This window comes from Athene noctua, chromosome 11, assembly GCF_965140245.1.
Source record: "Athene noctua chromosome 11, bAthNoc1.hap1.1, whole genome shotgun sequence".
Classification (NCBI taxonomy): domain Eukaryota; kingdom Metazoa; phylum Chordata; class Aves; order Strigiformes; family Strigidae; genus Athene; species Athene noctua.
In genome coordinates this window covers 15,318,869-15,344,526 of record NC_134047.1, presented here as the reverse complement: position 1 = coordinate 15,344,526, position 25,658 = coordinate 15,318,869, and the positions used below count along the sequence as shown (strand labels likewise).

General features: G+C 44.4%; 1 protein-coding gene across 5 annotated transcripts in view; it reads right to left on the bottom strand.

The window, feature by feature from the left end:
* The window catches only part of PLS3 (plastin 3), a 53,309-nt gene that overhangs the window by 6,541 nt on the left and 21,110 nt on the right, over positions 1–25,658 (bottom strand). For 4 of the 5 annotated variants that reach the window (XM_074915241.1, XM_074915245.1, XM_074915244.1 and 1 more), the window contains exons 2-8: positions 15,414–15,500; positions 7,888–8,051; positions 5,338–5,467; positions 4,800–4,932; positions 3,460–3,541; positions 2,623–2,788; positions 1,279–1,421 (exon numbers count right to left, since the gene is read on the bottom strand). In XM_074915241.1, coding sequence (XP_074771342.1) covers positions 1,279–1,421; positions 2,623–2,788; positions 3,460–3,541; positions 4,800–4,932; positions 5,338–5,467; positions 7,888–8,051; positions 15,414–15,480 — 885 coding nt within the window. In that variant the 5' untranslated portion in view covers positions 15,481–15,500. Of the gene's footprint in view, positions 1–1,278; positions 1,422–2,622; positions 2,789–3,459; positions 3,542–4,799; positions 4,933–5,337; positions 5,468–7,887; positions 8,052–15,413; positions 15,501–18,669; positions 18,765–25,658 lie in introns of those variants that run through there. The other variant, XM_074915243.1, reaches the window with a different exon arrangement.

Here is a 25,658-nt window from a genome sequence, read left to right as displayed (position 1 = left end):
AGAAAAGGAAACAGAAAGGAAAAAGGTTAGAAACATTTAGGATTAAAACTATGGGTTTTAACTGTTCAAAAGGTGTCTTTGTTGCAGGCTCTGGTGTTGCAGCCTTCTCTCCAATGGCTGGAGGAGGCAGTGACCCCACTGCTGCTCACTCTCATCGCCCTCACACCCAGATGCACCAAGACAGCTCTAATCCCTTAACAAGGCAGTCATTCCTACTGCAGCAATGATGAAAATGGCTTAGCAGAGACAAAGTCCAGGCAAAAAGCTGATTACAAGCAGTCTGAATGTTTTCTCCTGTGCTTGCCCATTAGTTAGGATAGCTTGAAGGAGGGAGGCCAGGGATGGTCACAAACTAGGAGGAGCAAATAGCCACAGTAATTATTTATCAACTGTAAGTCCTTTTAAGTTCTCAGCACTAAGAAGGACCTCAGCATATGGTTTGCACCAGACAAGCCAACAGCTATCAGCAAAACTGTAAATAATTTTGAAGTTGGAAATAAGACTGACCATGTGCATATGCTGGGCTCCCCCATGAACATCAGTCATAATTTTTTTTTTTCTCCACCTCAACAGTGCTTTAACCTGGAATCCACTTCAGTCCCCTTTCTCCTCCTCTAAACTGCTGGCCATTTGAATAAGCTCCAGAAATCCGCTGAGACCAGTGTCCCAAAATCCCACACTGATCAGGAGTTACCACACTCCATTTCTCACTAGTTCTGAGAGAAGAGAGCCACCCCCTCAGATCTGAAAAATAGCGGTAAGACTTCCCGCTCCCATTTCTACTCAGCCAAGTGTAGAGAATAAGAGGTCTTGTTTCCCTTCCTCTCTCCAACCCATGACGTTTTGGATAAAATACTATCACCTGCCAAGTCATACACTCTTCCAGGGATGCAGTTAAGCATTTTATCCTGCCTGGCCAAGCTGCATGCCCGTGAAAAATTATTTCCATCAAAAAAGATGGATTAAGAACATTTGAAAACACACGAGTAATACCAGTTTCCTACTTGATTAAAACACGCATTAGCTTTGCAGCAGGATCTCACTAGCACTGGAGGAAACAGACAGTTCAACACTGGGCTCAACCTCACGGCAAAAGAGAACACCACTGCAGTACCTTAAATATACTGTCCATAAAGCCCCTGTTAAGCCCACTCAGTGTATTAAGGTTAAGAAAGGTCCTCTCTACGGATGAAGGGCCTCATTTACACATGCAAACACAGCCCTGGCCTGCTCCCAGCCTTTCCCCAGGCACGTGTGGGCCAGGAGAGCTCTCAGTACCTTGATATCTGAGCTGAAGTTATTGATTTTGTGCCAGCCTGCGTTTTCCAAATGGAAGTTGGCCCATCTTAGGAGCAGCTCTTCTGGGGATAGTTTCATAAGGTCCTCCAGATTTTCACCATCACGAAGTAAGGCAGCCAGTGCTAGAACAAAAATGCTTGTGAGGGGAAGGACAGAGTTTTCAAGAGGCAAACCTGCATGCCAGAATTAGAGCTGCATCAACATTTCCGGGGGAGAAGGGAGGGGACAATACCAACTACTGATTAAATCAAAATACACTGGTTATTAGTGGAGTTTTCCTGAGTTGGTTGTTACATAGAGAAGAGTATGAATGATGTAAAAAACTGTGTAAAAAATACTTTCAAATTTCTTGTATAACAAAATTCTCTGGATTTTACATGCAGTCTTTAAAGATGATGACAGTAAGCTAAATGTAAATATACTTCTATCTCAGTGAAAAAGTTTTCCCAAGCATTTTTCATAGGCACTGTTATAAAAAGCCAGAGAAACCAAGATAAGCACCCTTTCAGCTGGTCAGTGCTTCCTTTGCCATGAATTTTCAATCTAAGCAAATATTACCACTTCATGATTGGGAAACTTATATAAAAAATACTGAAGCCCCTCCATCTATCTGGGTGCTCTGATAGCCCATGCAGGAATAACAGAGCTCTTTGAAGGGTTTGAAAAGTTTAAATCTTGGATGCTGTCATGCAGGACCAAGTGAGCACAGGGGGAGACTTGTAGCACCACTCTCCTGTGGTAGCACTCTCCACTTGTGGCACTGCCAAAAATGAAGCAAGACCTCAGCTGCATCACTGACAGTAGCGAGGAGGATTTTAGAAGAACCAAGTCATTGCAAACACATTCTTAAAGAGCTAAAGCCTTTTTTTTTTTTTTCTTTTTTTTTTTTTTTAGGAAGATGTGCAGTTGTCTAGAATCCTAAATGGATGAAAGCAGCTTTTGCCACCTCCCAGCACCATTATGCACCTATGGCCAAAGCACACTGGGAAAGCCTGCCCAGGCCAAGGCATCTCAAAGCAACATGCTCATTCACACCACAAGGCTTGAGCCAAGATACATCTCGACTTACAGACCTGTGCTCAGCCAGTTCTCCAAGGCTGACACATTACACCAGGATGGCACAACCCACCTGCCTGAACCTGCTTCAGAGCTACAACAGGCTGGAGAGCACTCAGCTTGGCACATGCCCTGATGAACCCCAAGGCAAGCACCCCCCTTTCAGCAGAGAGGAGGGGAGGCAAGAGGCAGCAGTGGGGCTGGAGGTGACAGCGCAAGCAATGCAGTGTTCATGCTTTAGAAGTACTCATTTATAGTTTCATTTACCTTCATTTCTGCTGAGCTCGATGTCAGCAAACAAGCCGATCTTAATGATCTGCCAGAGAAGCCCAAGGACCAGGTGGGGTTTCCCTTCCCTCAAGTCCTCTGCACCAATATTGACAACATGACATCCGATGGCAGATGCAGAATTCAACGCCAGGTTCAAGTTCTCCTGTGAACAACACAGCCGAGTGAGATGCAGCCAGGGGAGATGATGCTTTGCTTTTCATCCAGCACCAGCAAGGAGATTTCCCCCCCTCGTCCTTGCTCCAACAGCAGCAGCTCAGAGGAAACACTCCTGGCTGCTCTCTTGCTGAAGTTTTAACAAAGCTGTGGTGGCAGCAGGCTGAATCAATAAGAACTGAACTAGGCACCAGGGTTTAATTTCAGCCTCTGGTATCCAGTTTCAGCCTCTGAGTTAAGTCGCATCTAGTGGTGTCAACAAGAATAAGGCTAGAGAAGTGTTAAGTTATACACACACGCACACACAGGCATTCTTGCAAAAACAACCTGTCAGACTATGACATGACGCATAGATAGCCAGTGCCAATAACCACATTGTTTAAAAAAGACAGTGCTGTATATAATCACTGCATCAATATCAGATGCACGCAGCATTTCAGCCATTTTACCCATTTTGTCATTGTTAGCATTTTTATTTTTTGAACTGTACCCACAGCACTGTCAATTATGCACAGTACAAAACTGCCTTTAATAATTAAACTCAAGTTACAAAACTCGCTCCTCTCCAGAGTTCCACAATAACGCCTCGAGCCACCATGCCGTTTTCATTAATTCTATCTGAATATGAATTTCTGAAAAAAATACAGAAATGTATTATACCTGAATTATGAATGGTGTGAGTTTCTTCTTGTTAATTGCTCTTTCATCAATTGTGTCCGGAACAGAAAGATTGATCATTTTGCTGGTAGGAAGAAAACAATAATATTTGAACAACATTTAGTATTTAATCTCAACAGAACTCAATGCAGTGTTACAATACTCACCACAGTACATTTCCTTCTGTCTGTTTGGTTTTGTGTATTTTTTTTAATCAAGGTTGTATAAATCAGAAGTTAATATTTATGTTATCAAGAATGTATTTGGAACTAATAGCTAAAACTGAAACCTTAAACATGTTATACTGGCCACTACTGATCTCAGCTGCTGGAGCAAAAAGAGCACATGAATTATTCACAGCATAGTCACTGAACTAGTGAAGACTCATTGCTCTGTTGACATCCACTGCAGATTCTAGTAAGACAACACGCTTCCTCCTATCGTAGAAGTGTACTACTGCTGGCAAGAAAGAACTGCCCCAAAAAAGTGCAAGCACTTTGAGAGCTCAGTGGGGAGCATGTGAGCACAATAAATTTTTAGTCAACAGAAAACATGGCAAGTTTTTGCTTTATATTATGAACTACTTTCTGCTCAGCTCAGACTTTGCCTGAAGACCTGAACTAGTTTAAACTAGGGATATACAAAGAAATCATAAGTTGAAGAAAACAAAGAAAATAAATTAAAGGTAATGGGCAGCCCACTAAACACCTTTTATGTATTAACAGAGTTACTGAAATTCCAGGCTGAACCAGTTCTCCACTATATTAATTCACTTACATTTAAAAACCAAATCAAAATCACAAAACCAAAAGTATCCCCATATCTAGAAGAAGCCTGGGATGCTTTCTGGTTTCAGCATGCAGCAAAATAATTTACTTTACTAACTCTGTGCAGTCATTATCAAAAGCAACAAGAGGATTCCCAGAAAATCCATTCTGGGTTAATTCATAAGGTCACTACATTCTGGGAGAAGTTACCATCTGTTTAAACATCCAAGAAAATGGGCTATTTAACACATCTGCCCTCCCCCAAGCTATCTAGCATCAGGCTGAGTTTGCACCAAGACAACTTCTGCTCCTACAAAGCACCTTCTCCCCTTCAGCAAACTCAGTCTCAAGCCTAGACAAAAACACCAGCTTGTGAAGCTGGCATCAAAGCTGAAACAACACACAATGACAATGAAAGCCTGGGTGACTGAGCCCCTTTTTATACATGCAAAACATTATACACACGTCACAAAACCAGCCTAGAATAGAATGAAAATTCCCCAAGTAGAGTTTTAGGAAGTTATTTTGGTGATTTTTTTTTTTTTTTTTTTTATTTCAGGAGCCATCATGACTTACCATAGCACAATCCCATCTCCCACAGCTTTGAACAGGTCATCTGTATTTGGGTTCATTGGAATAACATGCCTACAGTCAGGATCATTTTCCAGGGCTTTGTTTATCCAGTTTACAAAGGCATATTTTTCTTCCTCTAAAGATAACCAATTGTAAATTTAATACAGGATTTTTTATAACATAGCAAAGATTTTCCCAAAAGAATCAGTGTACAATCGCCTAGGGAAATAAAAGCCCTACTATCATTAACACACTATTTCATTAGTCACACAAAGTTTAAAGAGATATCACATTCACTTCCAATTACCAGAATATTCCTATTTACTAATTTCTCAACAACTTTGTTATATTTAAGTGTAACACAAGGGCTTCTACAGCAAGCAGTTAACAAAACAAATAAGCATACATTTAATTAGCACACTGCTAATCTTGCATTACCCTTCAATTTTGTCCTGCTCACACAGCAGGGCAGTAGAAATCTACTGCTTTTGGCACATGGCCCTCACTCACCCAAGAGAGGAGCTGAAAGGCAGAGCAATACCTGAGTAGGAGTGCTGTGTCCCCTCGCTGGAGAGCTCCGAGGTCCCCCCGATCGCACAGATTCCTTCCTTCCTGTTAATTGCTTTTCTGAATGTTTTAGCGATATCACTGCTTTTCACCTCTTGGAAAATCTACAATTGAAAGTGCTCTGTTAGACAAGAAAAACTTGTCTTCATAAAATGAAAGGACCACAGAAGAAGCTATTTCTTTTTGGCTTTAAAGCAAACTTTGTAGTAAAATCACCGAATGTGAAGGGCCCAGCAAGGGTGTAGTGGTATTAAATTTAACATGGATAGTGGGTAGAGAGTCATTCCACTCTCAAACACATATTGCAAGTGCCTCTTGAAACAGAAGCAGTAGACATGAAGTACCTCACATACATTTACCTTTTGAAGTAGATTTCAAGAGACCACAAGAAAAAAAACGTGAAATCTTTACAGTCTACAGTGAGCAGGTACACATGCAGCAGCTTCCACAGGACCAAAGTTGAGAAAGCCATTGTGCAATTTTAACCTTTCTGCATAAGCCAGATGCTCAGGTGACTGTGACTTCAGTTCACACAAAAGACTGTCCACAACCCAAGAAACAATTCTCTTTAAGTGTATAACATTGAAATCTGCAATAATATGTAACAACAAGCGCTCCAGGTAAGGATTCTTCCTTCCCCAACAGCAAGCTTGGGCTGACAAAACGCCCTCACGTTTGGGGGCAGAAGAGATGCTTTAGTGCAGAAAGATGACATGTGTCATTTGTGCAGGCTGTATGTTACTATTAGTGGCCCTGAGGTCCTGCAGAACTGAGCAACTATTAGAAAAAAAATATATTCAACAGCTTAAAAGCCTACTGTAACTCCCTCAAAATGTAACCAGATTAGTTTCAACCACACTGAAAACACAAATGAAACATATGCAGATTCTCTAAACACTACCCAGAAAAAGGCAGTGAAACAGCCCTGTAAAGCAGAACAGCAAAATGCTTCTGTTAAAAAGAGCGGAGGACTTATTCATCTGGCTGCAGAGGTGTCACCACAGGGCCAGCCTGCTGCTTGTCACAAGTTACCTTCCCCATCCCTTAAATACAGGGAAGGTGGCAAGTCAAGATGATGATGCAGTGCAGTTAAACCATCTCCTGATGGCACAGAGGTTTTGCTCTCCTCAGTGATCAGGTAGAGCTGAGTGAAGACTCGAGAACCCAGAAGTTTTGGGTTTTCTGGTTGGTGGTTTTAAAAAAAAATATTTTGATACAGATTTATTTATTTATTTTAAAATTTGCTGGACTAATTACTTCTTTGAAAACATGTGCTTTAAGGCTGAGGTACCACTAAGTCACTTGGCCCCAACCTCAAGGGAGTTCATGTCATCCTTTGTACCATAAACCCCAGAAAAAATACTCAGAGAACAGCAGCAGTTATGTTTGTAGAAGTCCTAAAACTAACCACTGCTTTTACTGTATAGCTTAGTTGCCTGTAAGACGTTTCATGTTTACTTGTTCATTGGTACCATTTAAATGTGACAGAAGAGATTTATTTCTTTCCTCCTAGTGCAAAGTTAGTTATGAACCAGCTCAAACCAACAGCTGAAACATGCACCCAGCATGCAAGTGTTCACAAACTGCAAACTCCAACTTACTAGCTGACTCCGAACTCAAAAAGTTCAGAGGGTCTGAAAACAATTAAGGAATAAAAGGTGAAGATAAATTAAGAAATATAATAAAGAATATATATAGATAAATAGAAGAAAATAAAGAAAAATAGTTGACATGAAAACAGCTCCCTCAATGTACTGCACATACTTTTATTACTCTTTGAGCATTCCATCAGAGTATAAAAAGGATGAAGGAATGGATACTGAATCAGTACCTCAGAAGTGTGCTTTTGTAAAAATAAAAACACCTTCAAATTCTGACCTATTTCTACCAAAAAAAGGCTGAAGGTTAGACACATCCTCTAGCTTCTCCTTACTCCTGTTCTTCCCTTTTAAGGCAAGGAAGAGATCTGAGTTTTCCTAGATCAGCATCTAGGACTAATCTCCAAGTGTGTCTTGAAATGCTCTCTCAGGTCTTTAGCAAATACTTGTAGTCCCATTAAACTGAGAAAGGAAATTATACTGCTTCACTGGGAAAACAAGCATTCATCTATGTGCCTGGAAAAAGTGAGTAGCTTCCAGTCAATACTGTAAGCTTGGAGAACTGGAGGTCTTTTTTTCCAGTTGTCACCTCATGTGGAAATGGTCTTTTGGCCTCTAACAATGTTTTCAAATAGAAAAGCATGTGGATTCCTTTTGGTTTCTGTTTAAAAAAACAACATATTTCCCCTCTGTCTAAATCTAAAGGCTGGCAGTGACAGCACAAAAGACTGATCATATGCAGAGATCTGTACAAAGAACTGATTTTTACATGGCAAGTCCTCAAAAGTGATCAATCAGTTTGTAGAAAGAAAACTAGGATGAGGATAAGCAGCTGAGAAGCCAGGTTCAACCTCTTCTACCTGCTTCCTTGGCTTTGTCTAAAAGGGGTCCCCCCAGGCTGCTGGAAATTCAGAAATATCACTTACATAGACAAACTCTTCAAAACTAATCTTCCCATCTTTATTCTTGTCGCTGTCAATCATGAGCTTCTGGATGATCTCTCTCACTTTGTACCCAGGGAGAGGAAGGTTGGCTTCCTTGAAGAGCTCATGCAACTCGTAGTCACAGATGAACCCATTGCTGTTGAGGTCTGAAGAGAAGGAGCAGGAGAACGTTTTAGAAACATGCCAGTACCTTGTCAGGACCAGCCCCAGACAACAGGGCAGAAACACAGCCCCCATACTCAGAAGTGCTTTATGGAGAGAAACCTGTGCACTTGGGACATCCACAAGACACAAAAGTAAGGAGAAATCTATATGGCCCATCACTGCATACCTGTTTGGGGGCCACAATGCACAGCAGGACACACAGCAGGATGCCCACACCAAAAATACCAAGCCCAAGAGTACACAATTCAATAGACACCACCGAGAATACACCAGGAATCAAAAGCACGTGCTAAATACGCACAGCGCATCCTCCGAGAGGGTCCCAGCACAAACCATGAGATTTCCCCAGCTTTGGGCAACAGCAGCTTTGAAGCAGACCTGACCAGGATGGCTCTCGGCACACAGGACAGTGTGGTGTAAAAGTTTCACAACAGACCATCTGCGATTTCACAAATGATCTCCAGAACATTTCTTTTTACATCTAACTGCAGCTGGCTTTTGCATGTTAAAAATAGACAGTAATGAAACACAGCACTTTCTTAACTGAAAACACTAAGACAGCTCTGCATTTACATTTTTTTATCATGTTGATAACGATGTTATCAGTTTATTGCTGAACAAAAACCGCAGCCAGATATTTTAGGGCTGCCCGAGAATGCTCTGCGAGGACATTTGCTTTGACAGTCAACCACCAAGCCACAGCAGCACTGCAGCTTAGTGAGACATTATAGCCTACTAGATTTGGGAAGAAAGAAAACAAGAATCTAGTGTGTATCTGGAGCTTTTCACATCAACAGATCCCAAACCCTTTGGGGACATCATCACATCTATTAACTGCACAGGACAAATCCATCAGCCCCAGTCTTTCTTTAGGCAAGTGAGGCTCTGCTGCCACCATGGACAGGCACAGGCTGAGTGCTTCCTTCCTCAGGCTAACCAGGATGAGCAGACAGTTCACAGCACAGCTGGTACCTGGCTTTCAGCACAGCTGAGTCATGAGCAGCCAGAGCATTTGAAGCAGTCGGATAGCCCAGATTCACATCCCAAGACATAAGCATGACCCTCCAGCGTGTTCGGAGAGACAGGGCTTCAGGGCACGTTGTGGTGTTACAGGCTCAGTAGCGACGTTAATCCCCTTGCTGCAGGCAAGTGGTACTGACAGCCCAGGGAAGTGACTTCAGTGCCTGAGCTGCCATCTCCTCCCCAGGGCTGGGGCTGTGGGGAGATACCAACCATGGATTGCTGCTGGTGAGGAATACACCTGGATGGGCTGAGGAGGTGGGGATTTGGCAGTCTCCTACGACCATCCTTCAACCACGGGCTCTGCAAAGTCGACACACTGTCTGCACTGAAGACATCAGCTGAGCCCTTTAAGGCTAAACGAGAGCAGTCTCCACATTTAAGCAGCTGCATTACCTTCTCCCGCACCTCCAGAGCTCCTGGCACTGTGACAGCGCACTGCCAAGTGCAGCTCACCACCAACAGTTGCCAAAAGCAGACCGTGCTGCAAGGCACCCAGCCACCGTTCTGCCCGTATACCACACAGGAGGATTTTTCTGCTATTTATAAGGCAGCAGCTTCTCCCTAAAGCCACTGAGTTAAATTCCACTCAAGCAACAGCTTCTGCTGCCCGAACACCCTCGCTGACTGCAGGCTGCTGCTGGCTCCCCAGGCTGCGCCAATCCCAGTATTTAGTTTTGTTCAAGAGGAAATCCCACACCACAGCCACTGGGATCAGTATTTATGCTTAGAGGAAGATACTTTCAAGAATAAAAGAAAAAAAATCAGGATAGTTCTAAAGTCCTTTTTTTAGCAAAATTTTGAAAGTCAATTTACTTTTAATGAAGTGTCGGTTGTGGTTTTTAGGTTTTATTTCACACCAGTGTTCCAGCAAGCAGTACATCCACACCACCACTCCAATCTTCCTCATTTTCTAGATCCATATGGGATTTTAAAATTGTTTTTATAAGTTAGCAAGAAAGTGAAATTCAAATGCTTAGTGGCAAACATCCAGAATAACACAGAGCAAACCTGTACTCCCTTCCTACACCCCAGTCCCTAGATCTCAAACTAAAGAGCAGCATCAATTCCAGCAGATTAATAAATACATTAAACTACTTTATGAAATGTCAGTGTTTACAATAATGCTGATGAAATAAAGTGGTTTGAGCCAATGATTAATGATAGCAACATACTACTGTCTGGTCTTCAATTTTAGAATTTTATTCCAAAAAATTCTAAGCTTACAAAGGCAAGCTTTATTAAACAGTCCAGCCTGAGATGTCATCAGAAAACTATTTCCCCTCTAGATAAATCACAGTTTCTTCTGTTACAGTTTTCTTATTACTAAATCTAACTCCACAATAAGCATCTTTTCCCGGCCTCACAGCCAGTGAAGAAATCAGACAAGAAGGGATTTGGTAATCTCCAGGGCCTATGGACCCAAAACCAAAGTTTGCTTCACCATCAGCATGCCTACAGCCAACACCTATTGCTTTACCCTGTGCTTGACTGAACCAACCACAATCCTTTGCCATCCTGCCAAATTAAGCAAGTAAATCCAGAAACACCTGTTCATCACTTCTTTCAATCAATCCACCACCTAAACACCTAAGTTTTACATCTACCCAAATGTTAGTAGGCAAAGGACAGAGAAAAATAAGACTTAAAATACATATTGTATCCTTTATACCATCACGGGTGTGACTGATTCAAATTTGATAAAGGTTTTCCTCTTGATATGTCTCGCTTAAGCACTCAGAAGTGTTTCTGAACCAGGCTTGCATGTGCCATGTCTGCGCCTATTCAGAAGTGAAAGGGAAAACACAGTATGTGGTATTTCATGAGGCAGAGGCCTGCTGGGTGAGACAGCAGGGAACCAAGCTCCAAAGTCCCTGTTTCTAATACACTGGAAGGATGCACAGGTAAAATGATGCTTAAAGCTGTTTAGAGCTCAGTTCTACACATGAAGCCCTCATATCTTTCAAGGGTACAATCTAGTTCAAGGAATTAATCCCCAGCCTTGCATTTATATTGGTTTGCTTGCAGAACAGAAACCATAACTTAAAAACACTGATTGAAATGCAACTGAGGAGTTAAGCCTAGGCCATTGTTCGGTCTATCAACACTTGCTCAGCAGACCTCAATCTCAGCCTGAAAGCATCAAACCTGGCTGCAGGGCAGATATCAGAAATTTACTGCAGTCTGGGTCAACATTTTTTACCCCTGCAAAGCAGCATCTTCCCAGTCCTCCAGGTGTGCCTAGTTCAAAGAAGATTCACCTCTGCTCACCAACATTAAAAAAAAAAAGCAGCTCTGCCACATGCCCACACATTGAGCTCATGCGACTCAGGAGCATGGCAGCCAGAAAGATGCTGTCCCTCAGGAGGGGCTGCACACCAGTGGTTTTCAGCAGCTGCACTGGGCTCAGACAGACAGCACCTAATTAAATGTGAAGGACACACACTGTTGAGTAATGCACCATAACTCACTCAAAACCCTTGGCTCTCAGGACCTAAATGCTTCCAACTCTTAACAACATCCCAAACACCCACCTGTAAGAGTTACTTTTCCATAGTATGCTGAGGAAAAAATTAATCACTGATTTATTTCATATATTAAAAGAGCATCTATGTCCCAGATATTAGGGGAGTGGGATTTACAAGCAAGACAGGTCTGTTGGTTCAACCGCAAGGCCCCACACCAAGTTACCGGTTTTGCAGTAAAGATGCTCTAATTTCAAGTTTTAACTTCTTGGCCACAGAAGGGCAGATTTAACTGTTAAAGCTTGGTGGATGTGCTAGTCCCCGTGGTTTTGGCTTGCTTGCAGAGTTAAGTAACCTTAACAAGTGATTGACAGTGTAGTGGAACATGGACCCATTCTTCTCTTAACATGTCAAAAAGCCTTTAGCCCTGTAAACACGACAAATAGGCCTGAGACCCCTATCCCACAGGGCAGCTGCTGCCCTTCCTGCTGTCTGTTCCTCCTCTGGCATCACAGTCAAATGTACAAAGTAGCAGCATTCAATGAAAAAAGTAGTCACCTTTGCAGCACCAGCAAGTTTCATAATTATTTCCAGCATTACTGCAGGTCCACCATATGGTGCCTTGCTGGATGTCCTGCTACAGGGCCAGACTTCAGTCAGAAGGTGGTCTAAAAGCCCTCTCTACCAAAATCTGAAATGCTATTCAACAGCTGAAGAGGCTGTCAAAATAGAAGCTATCCCAAATTGAATCCTCCAGCATACAGCCCGGAATTACTAATGGAAGAAAGCGAAATTGTTTTAACAGACAAGCTACAGCCTGGATTCATTATAATCTGCCTGATGGAAAGGAAACTACAGCACATCTGAAGTTTCCTATTTCTACTGAAAGATGCATGCATGCCAGCGTACTAAACCTGGGAAAGGTCACTGCAGTGATGCACGGCACCATCTTCTGCCCATATGCAGGTGGCGCAGCAAAGCCGCAATAAACAAAACCCAAAAGCTGCTTCAAGCTCTGGCTCAGCTTCCTCCCGACAAGTACTTAAAATAGCTTAAATAACAGGATGCAAGAGGGGAAAGTAACCCACACGTTTCCTTTTAAGGATATATGCTCAGCAGGACACACTCTAGCAGGATCACAGATCCCTATTTGCCTTAAGCTAACATTTCAGAGCATTGTTTTACCACCTTGCAGCAGCAACAAAGTGTTCAGCTGGGTTACGATTTTTAAGTACTTCATGTTTCCAGAAAAGATGCTTATCTATGCATTAAAACCGGGCAGAAAAATAAACAGAGCAAGTTTGCAGACTGTGTTCTGCCATTCTGCCCTTATGAAGGGCCAGTTTGGCCAAGTACATACATACATACACACACACACAAACGTGTTCTACAGAACAAATTCAGAGATCAGCTGAGATTTGGAGCAGCCTGCTCTTCTCTCACTAACCTGTGGGTCATTCAAAGTCTAGAAAATTCTTATGCCCCACTTAATTACTTTTTTTAGATGCTAAAGTGCTTTTTTTCCCCCTACACTTCCAATACAAATACCTGGTTGTATGATGATGGGAGCTGCTTGTCTGAGCTGTGGCTGACTTTAGTGCTAACCTTAAACCATGATTTCTCACCCGTGGACGGCTTCTAGTAAGCAGTAGGTAGTCTGTAGGCCCCTTGCCTTTTGGTGGCTGCCAGAGAACAGCACACCAGCTGCATGGGAGAGAGGGGATACGATACCTTCAAGTAGCATGGAAGGCAAGTGGTGACAGAGTACATAGTAACACACCTTGCTGCCTTCCAGCATCACCAGATGTCTCAATTCAGTCCAGCTGCATACAGAAAAGCTGGTCAAACACACACCTTTAAAGTCCCATCAACCTACAGATCCAGAGGAGCAACCTGCCCCATGCTAGAGTTAAAGCAGGTCTCCAGGAAGTCCATGCAGCTGTGCATTGGAGAGGGGCACACCTTGGTGAGCAGAAACAACCTCATGAGACACTTCCTCTCCCCACATCTCCTTTACAACATCCTACAAGCCAACCAGCTGAGCTTTGTTATAGTCATGCTTCTCAGCTGCATGCCAAGTCTTCCATGTAGCTTGGAGATGAAAAAAAAGCTTTATTTTAGACAGCAGCCTTAGCCCAACTTTTCTTCACGTTCCTAGAGATGGCATTAGAAGTTCCCAGTGAAAGTCACCCAGTTAGCGACTATTTCTATATCCCAGGGCAAATATAGCTCCTTTAGGCAAGAATAAAAGGAATGAGAGCATTAAAGACACTCCTGACAGGTATGTCCCACAGCAATGCTTGTGGGCTGTACCATGCCTAAAGCACGCAAAACAGAAGACAGCTGAAAAGAACTAGCAAATCCTATCTCACTTGTGGGTATGTCCACCTAATTATCACATTTCTCAATAACACTTTTGACACTGCTTTTATAATTTAAAACCGAACAGGGACCCACCTCCTGAGCAGGGTGAGCTGGTTTCCTAAAACAAATCAGGATTCGACTTGGGTTTCTCTGTGTTTCCGGTGCAAAGGTAGCCAGCCAACATAATCTCGATAATTTCCCCCCACACTAATGACAAAAAGCCACCACATTCCAGCCAGGTTAATCATTTTAAATTCAAAGGACAGAATGGTCTGCCTGCATCCCAGCCTTATTAAGGTTTGTACTCAGAGGCACATTAGGCAGCAAGAAGCATGATGGTCACTCATCTCCCTCTGCAGCTGCTGGAAAAGTCTCAGGAAGAACAAGACAGGAGAGGGAACTGCCTAAAATGCAACTTGCTTCAAGTCCAAACAGGGAATACTGGTCCATGAGAACCAGTTGTCTTTGAAATTCATTTTTTTTCTATGCAGATTGCAGATTTTGAGCAAGTGAGAGTTTTAATAGTCACCCTGCTCTAGAGGGCAGTTTACCCAATACAAATGCAAGGCAAATACCAATTTGTATTTATAACCAGTGCTCAAGCGATACTGATGTCCAGTCAGGAAAATGAAACAACTGGCTCTGATCACTTGTGCAACTCATTGCTGGATGGTGCCAGTCCTGGGTGTGGTTCTCCAGCTGCATACACTGACCTCAGTCCACACTGCTGTGGTACAGCTGCCCATCCCACCCCGCCCTGGCCTTTCTCTGATCCTCCAGTACGCCATATCAGGAAACTAAACCAGCAGAAAACAATTTCCTCCATGATGTCAGTTTTCTGCCCATTTCAGCTTCCCAAAGCAGCCTGCCAGAGGCTTCTGCAACGCCAGCGAGGAGGAAAGCTGGAAAGCAGGCAGGGGAGCTTGGGCTGTTAGGGAGGTGAGAACCAGAGAAGAAATTGAGCCACCAGAGGGCAATGCACATGCACCACAGCCGCAAAGCATTTTATTATCACCGCAAGTTACCCTGTAAAGGCCAGGTAAACAGACATTAATTAGATTTTGCCTACAAGTTCACCAAACGTGGTGCCTCAAATGCACCTGCACAAACCAGAAATGTAGCACCTACACTGACCATCTGCACGGCTCTGCCAAAACCAACGTCATCATAACCAAGCGCTCGGCAAGCCCTGAAGTGCTGCCTGAATCAAAGTAATGTGATACCTGTTTGGATATTTCTTCTGACATCAGAAACCAACAAAGACGACCCTGGCAAGGCTGTCTGTCAGTGCTCACTGACAGCCCATGTCCCTTCCTCTGTGCTCCCTGGCTAGAAGCAACAAGCCAGAAGCAACAAGGCTGCCAAGGGACACCTTGGCATGGAGAAGGTCACCACTTCCCACATCCTGCTGGCACCGCTGCTCACAGGGGTGAGATGAAACCATTTCAAATGTACCGCAGACAGGAGCAAGGTGCCCTCCTCACTGTGACTTACCAACTTTGGCAAAGGCCTCTTTGAGTTCCTCCAGCTCATCTTTGGAGATTTGCGTGGTGTTGGCCATCTCATGAATTTAGGGAGTACCTAAACAGAGAAAAAGGACACTGTGTGAAACCAGGCTGTGTTCAAATGCATGCAGTTTTCAGCAGCAGTATAGCAACAACCAGTACCAGGTCACTACAGTTCTCAAAGCCATGTTTATCTTTCCACTAAGAAACCAGATGTGTGAAACTCAGAAGATGGGAAATGCACCCCTTAACAAGTCAAAAATCCCATTAGCTTTGTTAATATTTAGCTCTGTGTATTTATTTTATGGGCTATGCTGTTCTGCACACATTAAGGTAGGTGCTACCAGTGTGTTCTGTAGGTCAAAAAAGCTCACATCTCCAGGGATTTTCCACAACTTTGAACAAAGTCAGAATCTAGAGTTAAAATATTAATGCAAAAGATACTGAATGCTCTGCCTGTCTGTCACCCGAGTACAAATCTATCACACCCAATAATAAAGACTGTGGACAGCACCTGAAAAAAGTCTTTTTGCACAAAGTTGTGTACCTGATACTGTTTGCAAAAAGGAAATAGTCTGCTTTTCTACAAGAAAACTGTTTGAATAAACACCTGCTTATGTCCCCAGAGCCGGTCTCTCAATAAGCCATGTAAGCAAGAGGCTGTTTGCACTGCCACTGACCCCCTCCACCCTCCCGAGCAAGGCACGGCAGGAACACTGCAAGCAATTGCAGAACAGCAAGCATCAGCCACGCTCAAACACCAAGCACACAGAAACTCCACGTTGATCAGATCTGCTTGGTGTTTAAGAAACAGAGAGGATGAAGCATACAGTTCCTACAGCCATCTGTTATAATCCTCCTTTCCAAGCACTGATTGGTGTCACCCAGCCAGCCTGGACAGGAGGTATCACCATAAAGATGGGAAAGGACAGTGACCTGTCCATGTCCCCTTCCCAGGACAACCGTGACAGCAGCATCAAATGTCCTGCTGGCATTTTGGCAAATATGACCAAGGGAGACCAACTACTGATGGAACAATGCAAACAAGGCAAGCAATCCCTGTTCATGAACAAAAAGGTAGGCACTGATTAGCACATTCTAGCACACGTATATGCTAGTTCTAGCTTAGAGTCTTTAAAAATGGGGATCTGAGCAGGATCAGTACAACTTCAAATGAGATTTGCATCCCAAGATTTTCCAGCTCCCACTGTTAGCTACAATTGCTCTAAGTTCAGAAATAAAAGGTTCCTCCTCTGCCTATGGGAACAGACACAGCTGTCTCCTCCTCTGTAAGCAAAAGGATGAGGGGTGAATTCAGGTTTACAGACTGTCAGAAAGCAGGATCCTGAACAGGCTGGCTCGCCGCTCAAGCGACAAGAGGCTCAGTTTCACAAATGCCTGTGTTCTGATTAGCAAGACTCTTTTGTCTGAGGCTCCAGCTGCCTTCACAAGCACTTGTTAGCTTAAGAACACAAGTTTGCCTGTAGCTGTAAATACTCATTTTCTGTAACACTTCACTCAGTCTGGAAAGAACAAAGTCGTTAGAGATGAGAGCGATGAGCAGGTGTGGCAGCCTGGGAAAGCAGCTCAGACAGGTGCCAGCAGCAGAGAAAGTCAACAAGAAATTGCATCCTAGCAGAGACATGAAGAAAAGCACATCAGACCCCACCTCCCAGCATCTGCAGAGCTGCCAGTGGACACGACAAGATGTTTAGCAGCCAGTAAAGCCACCAACACTGAGACGGCCAACTTCATCATTGGGGTCATACTGCAATGGGGCAGGGGGAGGAAGTGCAGCAAAGCTGCGTCAGGGGAAAAAAAAAAAAATTCACCACAGTAGATTTTTTATATTGTTTCACAGATTACAAATTAGGCGTTACCAAGGAAATGCTATCATGCAGGTTCTTGCAAGGTGCAGGAATGCTGTGTGCAGTACTACCTGTCTTGCTGGATGCCCAGTCGGCCAGACTGGGATCTACCCCTGCTCCTGAAGCAGCCCCTTCCCTGCCACACTCCCACAGGTGCTCCAGCAGCCAACAGAACCTGGCTGTTATTCCAGGGGATAAAGGAGTTGCTCAGCAAGAAAATCAGCTCTGAGCAAGCTTGGTGCACACTAGAAGAGGTGGATTTCACCACTGGCAGAAACACTTGGGAACACTATCAGGAAGAGAGACAGTTTTGGCTATGCAGGCAGGCTGGTGGCATGAGCTGCCAGGCAGGAGAGGCCAAGCTACGAGACTAAAAAAATTCCACCAACCCTCCTTCACAAGTTCTGCCTTCTTCCTAATCCTCATTTGCACCAATTCATTTTGAAACCATGAGGATTTCCCTTAAAAAGGGATTTCCAAAAGTATCATTAGCTAACCACTTCATTGGAATTTAATTTGCTGCTGACTATCTCTTAACATCTTTAACACCAAAACAAGCTGCTAACACCACAATAAGCCAAGTTTCTAAAAAAGCTGCTGTTTGACTTTATCAGGGAAATATCAAGCTCTGGATATGCCCTGCAGTTGTTTGTGCGGGACTTCACTTAGAAGAAAATTTCCCTTCCAGTCCCTATGCTGTTCAGCTCAGTCAGTAAGCCTATAAAACAGGTTTTCTTATTGCTTCCTCCTTCTCTGTTTCTCTGTTTGAGAAGAGAGAATTTGAACCAACAGAGAAAAAGCAGACACCTGACCTTGTTATGGCTGTCTGGGAAGTGGAAATATGTTACGATGTAACAAAACAGTATACGGAAAAGGTTAGTGGGCCACAAAATTGCAAGTTGACAGAGACTGCCAAGCTCCCGAAGCAAATTTACAGAGGGGTTTTTTTGCAATGGAGAGGTATTACACCATCACTGGCACACTGGGCCAGGGGGGCAGGGGAGCTTTACAGTTTTTTGTTGTGTGGGTTTTGTTTGTTTGTTTGTTTTTAATAGCCGAATCTACTGCATTCAGAATCATGTTTTTCATTCAGTTGCATTTTTAAACAAGAGGCTTTGTCTTCATGGACATAAAAAGCCCTTTTATCACACTGGCATGGGGATCACACATCAGCTGCCTCACTCGAAGCCCTGTGGGGATGCAGCACCACGCTGCTCACGCCTCACCACATCACATTCACTTCTACCACGAGCAAAGTCTCTGCCAGGGCATGCAATCACAGCCAAAGACAAACTCACATTTAAATTCCTTTTTTAGAGAGAACGAGGGGAAAAGAGGAGACAGACGTGATCTAGTGATCTCACACCCATTTTATACCCTGGTGACAGATGGTCCATCGGTCAACATAAACATCACGTGTAAGGAAGCAATTCCTGCTCCAGGTCCCTTTTGCTTGTGTCTTCATCCCCCACCCTACAGAAGAAAAGCAAAGGCAGCTGCGTAACACACAAATGCCTGACAGAATCTTCACAGAAGAGTGGCTGGCAGACAGTGCAGCCCATTTCTGTCCTCTGAAGACTTCACTTCATGCTGCAGATCAGAGCTGCTTTAAGTGCATCTCAGGTTTTTGAGTATCAGCTTCCTTCCTAGAGAGCGACTGTATAAAGTTTCTGTGCAAACAAGTTTTATAGCTTCTAAACACACTGCAGTCACTGAATTGGGGTTAGTTTATTTGCTCTCCAGACAACTGCAATATGGGCAGGTCAAATAAAGCTGCCCCAGCCTGTGTGCTTTAACATCTGCAGGCCACCTGGAGACACGCCACTGCAGCAGGGACTGTCACCAGAGAGAATGCCTCCACTGTGGCACTCAGCACTTCCAGCATAAGTGCCAGAAGATAACCAGGACATTTGGGTAGATTAACTGCTCAGACAGCAACTTAAAAACACTCAAGCCCGGAGAAAAAGTCCCCAAGACTCTTCCCCAAGAGTGGAAGCCCTGGGAGCTGCATCCTGCACAGGGGATCAGTGGAAAAAGGTGGGGTGAAAGGAACATTCAGGCATTTGCACAGCTCCTTGAAAGCTGGAGGATTAATTCAGTTCTGAAAGTACAGGGCAACCAAATATTTCCTGACAGCCACTTGAACACTTCCAACAGAAACAGAGCTGGAATTTGCTGCTGATCCAAATGGAAGAATTTGCTTTCTTAGCAGCCCCACATTAGTTTGAAAACCGAGCTGCTTCGTCCCTCCCAGACCCGCCCTGCTTTAATATCTCTACAACTGACTGATGAACAGCATCAATTTGTTTACTCAAACAGGGAAACAGAGACACATTAAAGTGTCAACAAAATGGTATTAATATGTCCTTTTTCCATCTGGTTAAAAAAAAAAAAGAGCAAGTTAGGCCTAGTCTGGAGCACTGACTCACGCTGTATGTATTCCCCTTTTTAGAGGAACCTGTGGTTTTGCTGCCTTTTCATGACAAAGGCTCCAGACATGAGAAGGCAAGTCAGTCAGCATTAGCCAATTAAAAATACTTCAAAACCCGTGTATCTCTGACCACTAACCCAGTACATATCAGTCTTGCTTTAGGAATAACAAGCCTGACAGCCAGGCACTCGGTCCCCCACAACCCATGGCAAGTGCCAAAGCCCCCAGGCTTGCAGCACAGGGCACTGACGCAGCCACCTCACTAATTTGGAGGGAATCCTGGTGATTCAGCTGACGTAGGATCTGGCCCCCAGGCTTCCTGTGGCTCACCCCATCCTCCTCTTCCTCTCTGTTTCGCAGGTAAGGCTGGGCCCTGCCAAGAGCCGCATCAGAGAATGGGGTACTGTCCGCGCTCCTCTGCCCCACTGACACCGCTCCTCTCCAGCCTGGCTCCTTTTGCAAGATGTGTGAATCTCGGGCACCACAAAGTCCTTTCTAGCCCTCTGCTGCAAGGGCCTCTCCCCTAATGCCACACAGACTGCCTCTGCAGGGCCAGTAGCATTGTGCCCACCCCAGCATGGCTCTGCAAGCTCCAGAGCTGCTGGACCAGCCCAGGGCAGGCACTCTGCTCAGGGCAAAGCAGTGAGGGAAGCAAGTTTCCTGGTGAGGGCTGAAAGCCTAGATTTTCTTTACATCCCTTCCCAGATGATTGGGATGATGCAGAGGATGCTGCAGGGATCTCCTGACTGCAGTAACCCTCCTCCTCTGGCACCAGCCAGCCCTACACTCATGCTGCATTTGGAAATGCTTGCAGGCAGGAGAGGGCACACATACTCCTCCCTGCACTTCATCATCAGGCGCACCCAACAGTTCTGCTGGCTCATTTTTCTGGTCCAGTCCAAGCAAAGCCATCTTCAAACGTGACAGCAACAGGAGGAAGTCAAAGCTTGCGATACACAGACTTGGTCTGATGAGTCCTCCAAGATAAATACTTACTGTTGCTTTGGGAGGAGACAGGGAAATTCAGAGATTGATGGCCTGTGAATGAAAACCTATCATGCAATCCATCCTCTCCTGCTCATAATCACTTTGTGTGTTTCAAACAATGTTTTGTTCATCAAATTCCTCCAAGACAGCACCCACTCATTACATGTGGTTATTATCAAATACCAGGCTGCTAGAAGCACATGACTTTTCATTTGGCAATTACCTTCCAGACAGTCACCGGCCATAGACACAGTCTGAAACCTGGCCTTTGCCATGCATTTGTCCTTCCACATGGCAATAGGTGTCATACTGATAAGAGCAGCGATTAGGAGATGCTACCCCATCCACAGAGACTGCACCACTGTGGTGTCTTAAAAATTTACCAACATTGTGACACTGCTACAAACCACTGTCCCCCAGAAATTCCTTTGCTGTTGCTCTTTGCATGAATGTGGCGCTCATGCACGCAAAACACAGAGGTGCTCCTATCAACTCAGCTGTTTCCCCTCCCTCAGGGGGAAAGGGGCACATGAAGATTTGAGCAGGTATTTCTTTGCTGTGCCAGACTTGGTCAAGTAGCTGCATCTCTCATCTGTGGTTCTTCCCTTCAACGAGGCTTCCCCAGCCTCATGCACATTGGCTCAACACCGATAAAACTACAGCTTTGCTCTGAAGGTCTGCAATGCTTTAATTATTGACAGCACTGGGCTGTAACACCTGCAAAGCAATCACTCAAATCCAGCTTTATGACTTATTCCATTTATTTCATAATCCAGCTTTCCTTGTCCATACACAGCACTAAACAACCCACGTCAACAGGCCAAGGACCAACTGCACAGAAACTCAACTCTAATACTGAATTTCTTTAAACTTGTCTTGCTGTTTGAACTGACTACTTCCCACCTCCCAGTTCTCCAGCTTCCTCAAGCTACTGCCTTTACACACAGAGTACATGCTTTGAGTTGTCCATGCTGGTTGTGTAGCCCACCAGCTGATATACAGCCACTTGCTGCATCACAGGGAAAGGACACAAGGACCACAGATAGCGATTCCCACTGCACAGACACTTATGGCTCACTTCTTCCCAATCCCATACAGAGATTACCGCCAGCCGCTGTTTCTGAAGCATCTCTAAATTAGCAAAAGTCCCATTAAAGGGTTTTGCTTTATATTCTTTCAAGTCCCTGAAACCCTCATGCTGGGAGAGACAAGCTCCCTCCTATGCTTATTTTCACCTGGGAGCCGACTGTGAGACTTTGGTCCCGTTGTTACACAACTCACTGATGCTGCAGGGGAAAAATCTGTCAAATCCAACATGAGCAGAGACACATGCTGAAGTTAGTCACTGCACTGCTTGCCAGTGGCTCTTCCTACATTTGGAGGCATGTCTCTATGGGGTATCCATCTCTGGACACACACTTTCCTCCAGCAGGTCCAGGTTACAAACCCAATGTCTCCTAGCTGAATCAAACAATGCCAGAGATTTTTCTAAGCAGCACTTGGGTAGATGCCTAGCAGGGATCTGGGCTGCACAGAGGCAGGATCACTCCAACAATATGGGAACAACTGCAGCAAACCAGTTTTCCTATACCTTTTGCTTAGACTTTAACCACTGCCACAACATCCATGGACAGCCTGGACAACCTGGTCCTTCACTTTTTGGATGCTGTCAAAGTGTTTTCTCCCCCTTCAAGACAGAACCAGATTCACTAGCTTTGATCATCTTAAAACCTCATTAAAAACAACTGCTGACCCATCAGCCAATTCACATGCCTCTGACTCCTCTGCACAGCCAAGGAGGTTTTTTTGAGGTGCAGCCACACCCAGGTAACAGTCAATATGTTCAGCGCCCTGATGCAGAACAGAGCTATAGCAGGTACCCACAGAAACCCCCAAACCAGCATCAAACCTGCTCACAGCATCAAATAGGAATCAGACCCTTGCTAAGAGCCCAGGAAAGCCATGTCCTTCAGGCCAGCATCCAGAATACTGAAAGCTGGGGATAGGACACAGAAATTTGTAGGGATTAGAGTACACAAATCCCCCTGTCTCACAGATACAGAAAACAGAAGGACAGCAAGCAGCTGAGGACACTCAGCCACGTGATATCCAGTTGCCCAAAGGCTGGAGGGGAGCACAAGTCAGAGTAACACAAATGCCTCCACTCCAGGTGCACGAGATGGGGGAGAAAAAGGTTTCCCTGTCCTCAATGCAGTCAACCCCAACACATTCCCATCCAGCCCTAAAGGACTATGAGCCAGATCTGCCTCTGATGCGCATTAAGGGGCTGACAGGCAATCCTGGAATAGAGTAGATAGATGCTTGCTTACTCTCATGACCCAGCGTTTACTACGAGGAGGCTGAACCAAAAGAAACTTAAAACTGCTTTGGGACTTGAATGGAAGGGAGAAGCACAGAAAGCTTTCTGCAGGCCTACACTCTTCTCTGAAGGCTCCTGATGTGGAGGACCAGGGCCAACTGGATCGGATGGATGGTCAAAGCAGGGGGGCAGTGCTGATTTCCAAGGAGAGCAGCTGCCTGCTAGATCTTGCAACTGCAATCACACACCCCCATCATGCTGCAGGCTCACAGCTACAGCATATCAACCACCTCACTGCTCCTATTCTATTGCATGTATCTACAGAGTACTTATAATCTGCAGAGCACAGTAGAAACCAGATAAAACACTGCTAAAGGCACCAATGAATCAGTCCTCAAAAGCCTCTTTGCTAAATAGTTTTAAATGTTGCATTTTGGCACACTTCTGGTTTTAGCAGAGCAACTACTCCAGGCTTAGAGCACAATCGAGAAGATAACCTGCTAGATTGGTTTAACTCACTTTTGAATTTCTATAGTTCATTCACTTTAGTGGAAACAGAACAGCAATATTCTCCATTAACCAATTATTATATGAAACAGGTAATCCTTTCAAGACCTCTCAAGAAAGGAGGAGCTGAACGCTCATCCTGCCTGGAACTTGCAAATGCAAGTAACATTCAGAGATAATTTAAATCTAAATTCAAGAAAGTAAATGAGAGGGGGGGCAGGGGTCAGATATCAGCTAATGGACTGAGACTCAGAAGGCTTAATATAAATTCCTGGCTCAGGTACAGAAAAATCATGCTAACCTCTCAGAAGATTCTTATACTGATAATTCTTATTTCTTTTATAGTTCCCCAAATAAAGAGCAGCATTAAACTCTTCTGCTTATTCTGTATCTTAACCATAAATAACTCCAAGAAAGGACCCCCCCCTCTTACCACTCATTGCAAAACTTGTCATAAAATGAGGGATGCCTTGAGTACAGACTCTCATGGTGATGGTAAGAAAGCCAACATTCCCTGCCTGCATAAGCAAGGAGGGATGAGGATCACAAGGCTGAATCAGTGCAAACTTCCTTCCCCAGAAGTGATTGGGACCTGCTTGCTAAGACCTGCAGGTTGCCCTCAACATGCTTTAAGCATGTGTCTCTCCATTTCCCAAGATTCAGCTCAAAAGGAGACCAGTTCCTCACTAGGGTGAGCTGCAGACCTCAGCCTGTGCCCCAGCCCTGGCAGGTGGATAAAGCCCTTCAAAGGCTGAAAGGAGTTGAGACCATGCAGCCCAGACCCATCTCCATCCTCCTCCGCACTTCCAGCCTCCGTTCTCAAGTAGCACCTTTGCTTGGCAGGTAAAGCGACTGGTATTCAATATGCCATGATAAAGCAAGAAGCATTACTCAGTCTGTTAAACTTCCCTCCCGCCCAGGAAGGGGAATCAACTCGATCCCTAAATTAAATCACAGTACACTCACTGCTTTTTCAACACCAGCAAACAAGCTCCTGCAAGCCAAACACCCAGCGTGACGGTGCCGATCCCCGGCAAGCTGGACAATAGGGAGTTTCAGCAATTAATTTTGGGAGGGTGGGTTTTGTGCAATCTCTTAGAAGGTACAGCAGCAGTCAAGCAATTTTGCAGGCTGTTTTATCAGTTTGAAGGTAAACAGAGCTGTCCTGAAATGGCACAGCCAGGGCTGAAATCCCGGCAGCCCTGCAACTGCTGCCCAGATGATAAACAGTCAGAGAAGTGTGTCAATGAATGTTTTCTTAAATAAGAAACAAAACACTAGAAACTATAAACCATACTCTAAGCACTGGAATGATGTTTCAAAAGTCTCTTAAAAATCAGGAATTTCAGTAACTGATCTCTTACTAGTAAGAGCTACTGATAAAAGGAGAAAAACCTTTTTCCATCCTTCCCCTGCTGCCTGTAATCTTGTCCAGAAAGCACTTGGGAAAAAGGGAAAGAAGTCAAAATAATTTGATTCAGAGCAAGAAAGCATCACTGGACTGCAATAAATCAGTGCCACTGCAAAGATGTCCTAGCAGCTTCTGGAAGTAGAAAAAAGCCCTTAAATTCAACAATGATTTTCTCTAAAGAAGATAGTACAGATCCTATCTACCCTGAACAAAAGCAGAAAGATTAATCTCAAAGATTAATGTGAAACAGTTAGAAGAGCAGGAAAGCTGCTGTCTTTGCCTCCCAGGAGGCTGCCATGACAGTGAAATCACGTTTACTCTGACAGCAGGGTGTTTCCCACACTTCTCTATAATTTAATTTAATATGGGGAGTAGCAATGGGGAGCAAAAGGTAGCAGTCACCAGTCCAGGATCAGGCAAGCTCTACTCAGTGACACTTGGATTTTTGACAAGCATTAATAATCTCTGCAAAATGCACCCTAATTAGCAGGTTTCAAGGCCTGGCAGGATCTCCCAAGACACATCCAGCACACTCCTGCAGTCAAGTACTAACTTCTCATTGGGTCCCTTCAAGCTGCTTTGCCTCCTCCCTCGATTTATCGCTCAGGCAGTGCCCGATACCCCTAGGACAAATGTAGTGGTTAAAGAGATGTGTGCACTGTAAACAGCACACAACCTCATCATTAGTCCAAATTTCAGGAGGGTGTGAG